This window comes from Epargyreus clarus, unplaced genomic scaffold (genome assembly GCF_041222505.1).
Source record: "Epargyreus clarus isolate Ecla_fem2 unplaced genomic scaffold, WU_Ecla_fem_2.2 ptg000036l, whole genome shotgun sequence".
Lineage (NCBI taxonomy): Eukaryota > Metazoa > Arthropoda > Insecta > Lepidoptera > Hesperiidae > Epargyreus > Epargyreus clarus.
The window spans coordinates 6040870-6051818 of record NW_027332241.1 but is presented as its reverse complement, the minus strand read 5'-3'; the positions used below and the strand labels follow the sequence as shown (position 1 = coordinate 6051818).

Sequence of the window (10949 nt, the reverse complement as noted above, 5' to 3'; positions counted from 1 at the left end):
TAATCCTGTATAGGATTGATTGCAGATGCCCATGGGCGACAGTAGCCATCAGAAATACTACATTCTCGTTCGCTTTTCTGTATTCTTAAAAATGCTAAGAAACAGTTAATCATTTATTCTCTCGCACATGTGGCCATGGCCGCCTACACTTGGTCTCTGTGCATCTTCAGCAAAATAAATATATTTATTGTTAGAGTTAGGTATTTAATGAAATAAATCTTTCTTTATTTTTATGTCTTCCTCTTTTTTTCTGACTCTGATATTTTTTTTTTAAGTGAAATGAAATATATTTTTTTTGTATAGGCCAACGACGGCACTTACAAATTCAGTCAGTTACAATATTTTTCTTAAACTACTACCGGATTTGTAATATGACATAAACCATATAGATAGACATGCAGTGTATTTAAACGTGTGGATTTCGGTTATCATGACTTAATCGTCTTTTATAAGAATACATCGACGTATAAAAACTGTCATATTGTAAAATTAATGAGAATTCCAGCCACAGTCAAACAATCCACAAATTGCTGCTAAATCACATAACCAGTTTGAACTAGTAATAACCAGTAATAAGCAGTTGTGTGTACATTAGCATCGTAATCTTGACCCCGTCAGTGTCGTATATATTTGCATGCCGACCTCTGGAACACGCCGCGTCCCACGTCCCGGCGTGACGTCACGCTGCGGGACGGGGCTTGGTGATTGGTTCTGTTGACTTATTGGCTTTGATTCTATTTTACTACATGTTTCGTGGGGTCTTACTATTGTCTCGGGCCAAGTAAGATATTTGTAACACAATTGTCATTAAAATAAAAACATGTTATCTACAACCAATTCTATCTCTATTTCTAACCCTTAACTAAACGGAAGATTTGCCTGAAGTCTTCCGAAGTTCCTGAATTTTCTGAAGTTTTCAGCGTGACGTCCCGGCGTGACGTCACGCTGCGGGACGGGGCTTGGTAATTGGTTCTGTTGACTTATCTGCTTTGTTTATTTTAAAATTTCCTTCCGCAGGAATTGCTTTTGGATTTTTAGTGGCATCTAATTATTTTTGGAGGAAATGTTTGTTATTTCTTATGGTATTTATTATGAATCTGTATTTAAATTTGCTCCCTTTACAAATTGTATAGAAATTATGACTATAAATTCTGCAGTTACTGATCCAATAAAATGGTTATTTTATTATATGGTGCATCATGAACTCATTTTTATCCTAGCACTGGGCAGGGATCTGTTCTTTCAATGACTAGATAACTTTTACATACGGCATAGGTTTCGTCATATCATATTTTTTTCAAGCATATGATAATTACTTTCTAATAAAACACACAATTTCAAAAAAGCTGCCTCGGATTTGAACCCCATACCCCAAAGTGAGGTTGAAATGCATACCGTTCATAAGTAATCATAAGTATTATTATTTCATCTTGTGCATATAATTTACATAATGAATGTTATTTTAAGCTTTTAGGTAGGAATTAGCTATTGAGAAAATAGTCGGCTGCTGAATTCGATTTATCTCTACAGATAAACTTCGCATTTTAAAACCCACAGCATTTCTGTGTTCAGTGGGTGCCATGAAAACACAAACAAAACGCTACCTACTTAATAAAACATTAAGATACTCGCGAATAATTTGTCGAGCAATGTAAACGCATCACACGAAAAAAGATGCATAATCTGTTGATTCATAAAAACCTACAACGGTGGTGAGTACCGAGTATGTTATTTACATAATTTACAGAAACATATTTGTGTATATTCGTCTGTACTCGGCGAATATTTCTACCTAATAACAGCAGGGTTAAGCGTTACTGTGTTCTGGTTTGAAGGATGTATATGACATACTTTGTAACATACTTTTCCGAGGCGTTCCAGCTTTGTCCTCAGGGATAGCGGCGGATCTGTAGCCGACCTAAAGTAGGAATATCTAATCCTATCTGGGGTTGACTACAGATGTTCATGGGCATCAGTAGCCACTTACCATCAGGTGGACCGCATGCTCGTCTGCTACTCCATATTATAAAAAAGGGCCTATTCGTGGATATTCGTCAGTACTCGACCATGTTACGTGATAGTAGATCTGTTGTACTTTAGAAGGAAGTGTTAGAGCGAACATATCGACGAGCATTCTGGCATAATGACCATTATACCGGTCTAATGGTTCCGGTTTCTCCGACGAAGCAGTTATATAAATAATGAATTTTAATATCTGTTTCGAGACTGTGTGTTTGTATACCTACTTGTTACTGTATCCATGGTATTTATAACTTGGAAAGTTAGTTTAGAGCTGTAAACATAGAATTATTTTCTATGAGTACAGACGAATATGACTGATAAACCACAGATTTTCTTGATGCATTGATTCAGTGATTTTCATTTCCATAAGTTTGAAGCAGCAAACGAGTAGGTATGCAGTCCACCTGATGTTCAGCCACTGCTGATTAGCGACATCTGCAACCAACTCTATGTAGAAAAAGGGTTCTTACCTAAAGCCGATCACAGATGCGTCACAATCGCCACTCTTGAGGACTAAAATCGTCGCCTCATATGTCATTGTAAGTCAATCAGTATCCTCACTCTTTGCCTGAAACGCAAGAACTGTCTGACGAAATAGGTGTGACGTTGGCACCTTCTCGGTCGAACTATACTGGTTCTACCCTTCAAATAACAATGGTAACAACATCTAAAAATAAAGTAATAATAATAATAATAAAAAATATATATAAAATTTAAAAATGGAACCACAGATTTAATTAATGCAATTGCATTCATTCAAACAATATAACAGCGGCCATTTTGAAAAATTACGGCCCATTTTAATCCCGCTTTGCGGAGGTTAAACGGAGCGTGACCTACTGCGCTTCTTTGCGAATTTTATCTATTATCGACAAAATGTTGAAATTTATCTTTTATCATCTAACTACAAAGCTTATAAGCTTTGAAGCGTGTGAAAAATGCAGTTTTTGTCAGCGTTTTGAAAATGATCAAGGAAAAAATTGATACAAATTATAAGTCTATCGTCGTTGCCGTCAACCCATTTCTCTCCCATTGCTGGGGACCACTCTTATCAGAGTGAGAGGGATTTTAAGTCATAGTTTACTGCGCTGCCCATGGTTTTGAAGGTGGTAGAACCCTTTGTGGTTCGACTCCGGCGGCGCCACCGCCGCACCTATTTTTCCTAATAACAGCCGTGATAAGCGCTGCTGTATACTGGTTTGAAGAGTGTGGTAAGCGAGACATACTTTTCCAAGGCGTTCCTGCTTAGTCGTGAGGGGTAGCGACTAGTAGCGTATCTGTGGCTGACTTCAGATAGGACTTCAGTTCTATCTGGGATTGATTACAGGTGTCCATGGGCGGCAGTGGCCACGTACCATCAGATGGACTGCGTGCTCGTCTTCTACCCTATATTATAAAAGTGCTGACTGTTAGACCGCACACACCGTTGAAATCTCTTTTTAAAGAACTCACAGAAGTGTAGGTTTTCTGACGCCGTTTTCCTTCATTGTTTTTTATTTTATTTTTTTAATAGGACAGTATGACAGGACAGTATGAAGTATAGATTTATTTACGAGCAAGACATAGAATTTAAACAAACTTTGCTCAAGAGGTTCATCAAGAAACTCTTATGCAAATTCCAATGCTTAAAGTCAGATAGAGTAAGCAGATAGTATATTGATGAATGCAAATAAAATACAGTCACAGAACCTTCAATGCAAAACCCTCAGTCGGACCCTTGACGTTTCGATCAAAGGAAACCAAACTGGTTTTATAATCGGCTCGCTTCCTGTCTGCTTCCCGTTCGTAACGAGACCAATAAGTTGTCGGCCATTTTGTTTTTGAAATGCCTACCTGTCGCTTTATTTGGATGACTTTTGTTTTTATTCTTGTCGCTGTGCAGTGAACTTTTTGTGTGCTCGGTAATTAAAGAGGGAATCTTTGTGATTAAAAATATTGTACCTTTTTTAAGGTTAGCAGCAAAAAACAGCTAACTGTAACCAACTCTTTTTACAGGAACAGGAGGTTTTAAGTGACGCCGATCACAGATGCATTGTCACTCCTGAAGACTAAGGTTGTCGCTTCATACAGAAGCCAGTCGTCAGATATATTATATTCGAAATATAAGAAAATAGATGGAACCTCGTGCTAAGCAGAGTTTTAGGTAGATACAAAGAATCGAAGAAATAGTGTAATGAATAATGACAGAAACTATGTTTTGAATTGGGAGTCAATGGTTAACGTTAATTTCAAACTGTCCGTGCACATTAATGTGCACCATTTTTTTCTTTTTTAAACAAAAACAATAAATAATTTACTGACATACTCTATTTTGCGTGCAAATATTCATTATTTATTATAGCTGACATTACAGGATGTCGTAATTCATAAATAGTGTATTTACAGTTATATTACTACTTACAATAATTAAAATGATAATAATGGCTCTGTTGTTCCCAAGATATCCGTACGGATAAACAAGGAAACAGAAAAATGAAACAGGTTTATACATTTATGTGTCTTTATGAATAAGAGCGTGAGAAAGAACGCGAAAATAAAATTTACGTATACAAATTATTATCAAAGCGTTTATTTTTATAGTTGGTTTATAAAATGTAGGTGTTATAAACTGTAGCTTAAAAATCATTTATACAAAAAAAACCTGTCATAATCTATTTCGTTTCGAACACTACATTAAAATAAGATCTAATATCAACATGTCGGTAAGCTGAAAATAATGAAACTTTATCGAAGAAGTCTAAAAATAAATGTTAACAATATATTACACTTTCTTTCAAACAAAGGTCATCTATTCCATAAAACTTTCAGCGGCAAATAAATTTCCCACACACCGTGGGTAAAATAGCGAAGCTAGCAACACTGAAATCGACCGATAGCGGGGCAGTGCGGGAGTCGGGAGGGGCGGGGTGCGCCTGTCAAATCGAATTACTCTCCTCGAGTTACGATTCGCATTAATTTCGATCCAAACGCTTTTTTCCTGTTGATTTACTCGTCGTCCACTAAAGCATTCCCTCAAATTGCACGAAAGCACGACACGAAACACGCGAAACACAAAATGGTCGGTCCCTACGCCAGTGACTGCCAGCTATTTTTGTTTAGCCCAGTTCCTCAGTAAATATTGTTTTGGATGTCGAAACTAAATACGAATGCGGTGTCTTTTTTCTTCGCTGGACGTTTTTGTTTTGTTTTTGTGAGCTTTCGACATCTGTGCGATTGTTAGTGATAGCAAAAAGTAATATTACCTCACACAGTGCCAATGTAGTCGTAAGATATCACGTATTTTTTAAATGAAAAAGTTCATAGTGAGCGTAAGTCTTAAGATTGGACGTTAAGTGCAGTGTTCCTTCGCCTTGAAACGACAACGAGAAGAAAAAAAATAAAATATTTAGAGCGCGAAAAATGCGTTCTATTTTCGAATCGTAACTTTCGCGTGTGTGTCGTGTTGGTGTTCGTTTTGCTAAATGGCATTTTCGATGGTGAAATTGTTGTATTTTAGTGTTTTTGGAAAATGAGGAGGGTTTTTGGTGTGTGCTCCGACGGCTGGGTTCTCTGCGGTCACAATGTGAGCGGCTCAGCATAGCTGTCACTATATGTTGTCTGTATGTTGTTTGTTTCTTTTATTTTGTTTTTGTTTTTTAATTTTCACTGTGAGTATTACTGACTTGCTGTGCCAGATGCCAGATTGTTACTCCTTTTATTGGTATATTACTTAAATTCCTACAGTGGTATGATTGGAGATGGTTTGTAAAAGCACTCATGTTAGAGATGATATAAATGGATAGTTATAATTTTATTAGCAGTATTCCTTACTAGTATCATTAATTATGTATTTCAATCTGTACTTTATGAGCATCGTAGGATATGTATCTGTTCATTAAAGATGGTGAAAATCTTCTGTGCACTCCCTGGGCACTACTGCTACACCTATATGCCCCTCACAACAGCAGTGTAACAGTGTCATATTTTACTTAAAAGAATGTCATAAGAGTAACTTATAAGACCTATCAGCTTAACTTAGTCGTCTGAGATAGCAACACTTCTGGCTAACCGCAGATAGGACTCTACTTCTATCCTTGGCCATTTGGATGCTTATATGTAACTACTATATTGTAAAGAAGGATAATGTCCAAAATAGGTTGAATTATTCAATAAACAATATCAGTTCGCAATAAATTCACAGTTACTAGTAATCCCTTAAGGAAAATCCTTAAAGTTAAATGTTGACCACAGAGATCATGTATTTACATTACCACAAATTTCTATTCATAGCACTGAAACTCATCAATTGTTACCAAACAAATGAGTGAAAATCAGTTGACATAAAAAACTAGAATTTATTATCTATACTTCTATACTAATATTATAAAGAGGAAAACTTTGTTTGTTTGTTTGGTTGTATTGAATAGGCTCAAAAACGACTGGACCGATTTTAAAAATTCTTTCACCATTCGAAAGCTACATTATCCACGAATAACATAGGCTATATTTTATATGAAATATATTTGATAAATAGATTTTGAGGCGGTACAAAGTTTGCCGGGTCAGCTAGTAAAATTTAAAAGTCAATGCTTAAAAATGGTATCTTATGTCACTCCCACAGTTTAGACGAATGAAACACCACCTCATATGTTAAAAATCTGTTGTTTGGGCTGTAGGCAGTCGTAGACTAAGGTCCTCGGAGCCCTGGAAAGTTGAATGAAGGCCTCAGTGATTGGTTGGATTGATTAGTGACCTTTTTTCCTGCTGACTGATACACATTTCATAGATTGCTTGGTTTTTACAACCCTTTTTTTTTAGCAACTGTGTTTGGAGACCCCCAGCATCGAGGTCCCGAGCGGGCCCCCCCGTCCGTCCTCCCCTTAAGCCGCTAGAGGCTGTAGGACATACCAGAATAGAATGAGACATACATACATACATTTAAAAACATTACCCACACAAAATTGAAACACATACTAAGTGTTCTGTACTTTACCTTTTTATAAGATACTAGCTGACCCGGCAAACTTTGTACTGCTTAAAAATCTATTTATCAAATATATTTCATATAAAATATAGCCTATGTTACTCGTGGATAATGTAGCTTTCGAATGGCGAAAGAATTTTTAAAATCGGTCCAGTAGTTTTTGAGCCTATTCATTACAACCAAACAAACAAAGTTTTCCTCTTTATAATATTAGTGTAGAAAAAAACTTTAATATCAGATAACAGTCCACATCGCATGTCAATGCTAATGCGTTGACGTACATGCATAATACATGCATGCATGTGGAGCACAACATACCGGTTGCATATGCAATGATCAGGGGTAACAATCTGGTATACGTGCGAAATGTACTCTTCATCATGTATTATTGTTTAGTTATTTATATATCAATATGTTGGTGTTAGAGTGATGGTTTTGGATTTTCATGCTTAAGGTCTGGGATTCAAATCCAGACACAGGCGCGATCGCAGCTTAAGATTTGGGGGGGGGGGGTCATATTTGGTTCAATTAGACCACATTTTTTAACTTTAGTATTTACTAGTTTTTGCCCGCGGCTTCGCCCGCGTTTAAAAGAAAATAACATAACACACTAACATACATAAAAATCAAAATTCGTACCTTCAACTTTGCTAAAGATCATGACTTGATCAAATGCATAGTTTACGATTCAATCCTTACTAATATCGATTACGTCTGTAAAGCTAGAAAGGTCAAGTCGGCAGAATCACTCGTTTTATATCTCAACATTTAGTGCTCATTTAGTGCTAATTTAGTGCTGATAACAGATATTTGGTGCTGTGATAGGGGGACTAAAAATGAGAACACTGCTAACTTTACATTAAGCTAGCAGTGTACCATTCGTGACCGCGCTATGATACGGCAGAATCACTCGTTTTATATCTCAACATTTAGTGCTCATTTAGTGCTAATTTAGTGCTGATAACAGATATTTGGTGCTGTGATAGGGGGACTAAAAATGAGAACACTGCTAACTTTACATTAAGCTAGCAGTGTACCATTCGTGACCGCGCTATGATACGGCAGAATCACTCGTTTTATATCTCAACATTTAGTGCTCATTTAGTGCTAATTTAGTGCTGATAACAGATATTTGGTGCTGTGATAGGGGGACTAAAAATGAGAACACTGCTAACTTTACATTAAGCTAGCAGTGTACCATTCGTGACCGCGCTATGATACGGCAGAATCACTCGTTTTATATCTCAACATTTAGTGCTCATTTAGTGCTAATTTAGTGCTGATAACAGATATTTGGTGCTGTGATAGGGGGACTAAAAATGAGAACACTGCTAACTTTACATTAAGCTAGCAGTGTACCATTCGTGACCGCGCTATGATACGGCAGAATCACTCGTTTTATATCTCAACATTTAGTGCTCATTTAGTGCTAATTTAGTGCTGATAACAGATATTTGGTGCTGTGATAGGGGGACTAAAAATGAGAACACTGCTAACTTTACATTAAGCTAGCAGTGTACCATTCGTGACCGCGCTATGATACGGCAGAATCACTCGTTTTATATCTCAACATTTAGTGCTCATTTAGTGCTAATTTAGTGCTGATAACAGATATTTGGTGCTGTGATAGGGGGACTAAAAATGAGAACACTGCTAACTTTACATTAAGCTAGCAGTGTACCATTCGTGACCGCGCTATGATACGGCAGAATCACTCGTTTTATATCTCAACATTTAGTGCTCATTTAGTGCTAATTTAGTGCTGATAACAGATATTTGGTGCTGTGATAGGGGGACTAAAAATGAGAACACTGCTAACTTTACATTAAGCTAGCAGTGTACCATTCGTGACCGCGCTATGATACACTTGGAGCGAGAGGCACATCAGCTAATAATTTAGTGCTCAATTAGTGCTGCCTGTACAAGCGAACAGATTTTTCAAAAAAAAAAAATTCAATTTTTAAGTATAGATAACTGCTGACATAACGATAAGAGCAATCATAGAGCTGAAAGATGACTTTAAAATCGGTATTGGTGAAATTGAAAAGAGTTACAAATTAGTGCTAAATTAATGCAACCGGTGAACCCAGAAAAATTTTTAGGAAAATCATTATTCAACTGCCCGCTAAAAAAATCGAAGATTTTCAATAATCGAAAAGTTATAGGTATTATTCTGTATTGCAAATATCGAGTTTTCATCAGATCTCAACGTTATAAGGTCACAGGAAACGACCCTGACTCCCCTAGCGATGGAGCCGCTGTGTGTGTGTGTGTGTGAAAAAAATTTTTTTTTCAAATCAACTACTGCTAATATAACGACGCCAGCAGTCTTGAGAGCTATAAAAAGACTCGAAAACGAAAACAAATGGAATCAAATGACGTCACTATTTAGTGCTCAATTAGTGCTGTCAGTACAGCAAATAATTTTTGAAATATTATTTTTTTTTATTTTTTTTCAAATCAACTACTGCTAGTATAACGACTCCAGCAGTCTCAAGAGCGAGAAAAGTACTCTAAAACGGAAACTACTGAAATTGAAAGGCGTCACCATTTAAGATTTGTAATTAGAAAATATTAAGATAATTTATATTTAACGATGAGTAATAATAATTAAAAACATGTTAAGAAAAATAAATTACGCATTTGTTGTTGTATTGTCAAACAATATAATAATAATAATAATAATAAAATCTTTATTTCATAAAATATCACAATTTAGTACACAATGTTATTAGGTGCAGGGTAACATTATAGTAAGATTGGACATTACATTTATCTTCAGTTGCCTAAACTGGGCGTAAACCTGTAATATAGGCAACCGATCTCTCCCGGTGTGAATCTAGCATACTATAATAGACTAAGGAACTCTATGTACAAAGTTAAGGTACAGAAACAGTGCAAGTAATCTTAAACATAATGGCAATATATAGTGTAACGTTCTTTTATTGTATAAAATATTATACAATAAAAGAACGTTTAGTGAGTTAGTGTTTTTATGTGTGAATGTATGTGTGCGTGTGTGTGTGTGTGCGCGTGTGTGTGTGTGTATGTGTGCGTGTGTGTGTTTATTGTGTGTGAGATGTGCTTACGCAGTGTGATGAAGTGAGGATGTAAGGTAAGTAAACAAATTATATCTACGTGTCATTTTAGAACTGATTTTATCAATCTTGGTGAATGAGGGTGGTCTATAGATGAAAACTATGGCGGTGTTATTATTTATAATATTAATAATACAGTTTGCATCAAGAAAATTTGGTTCATAAATTGTACACAGAAGATGAGATTTTGTATAAAGAACTAGACCATAATTTTGATTGAAACATTTAGAAGAAGCGGTGCAGTTAAAATTTTGTAATTGTGGTAAATAAGGGTTGCAAGATAGCCAACATTCCGTGAAGCATATTATATCGAGATCGACCATAGTTCTTTGTAGTAAGATAGAAAATTCATCAAAATTTGCCCCGATACTCCTTATGTTTTGTTGTAATAATGTTTAAGCAAGGTTGTTGTTTAGATATATATGAGGGACATTGTTCAGGCTCGCAGTTGTACGATTGAGACACTTGTAAGTCATCTAGTTCAATTTCTATAGTGGTTCTGATGTTATCCATAAAAAAGCAAAAACAATAATAATGATAATAATTTATCACGCATTAATTTAAACCGTAAATAAGTGTATATTATTTATTATTATTTATTAGAATTAAATTTTTTTAATTTTTTCTACAATTAATAGAAGGTTACAAATTTTTACACAATTATCCACAACATTTTCAGGAGATTTGGTTTTCTTTGAGCCCTATCGAGAAAACGGAGCAGCAGTCATAAAGCAGTTGCAGCAAATCCCGATCGAATTCAAGCGTCCGACAGATTCAAAAATTATGAAACTTGTTGGAATAATCAATTATCATCCTCCAACAGCATGGAAAACTAGAACGCAAAGCTTAAATGTAAGAAAAAAAGT

General features: G+C 35.8%; 1 protein-coding gene across 1 annotated transcript in view; it reads left to right on the top strand.

Annotated features, from left to right (window-relative positions):
- Positions 1–4922: 4922 nt before the first annotated feature.
- LOC140756878 (GTPase-activating protein CdGAPr) overlaps positions 4923–10949 on the top strand; it is a 54239-nt gene continuing 48212 nt past the window's right edge. Inside the window, exon 1 of the mRNA XM_073092412.1 lies at positions 4923–5621. Within this exon, the coding sequence (XP_072948513.1) occupies positions 5613–5621 (9 nt within the window). The 5' untranslated portion in view covers positions 4923–5612. The remainder of the gene's footprint in view (positions 5622–10949) is intronic.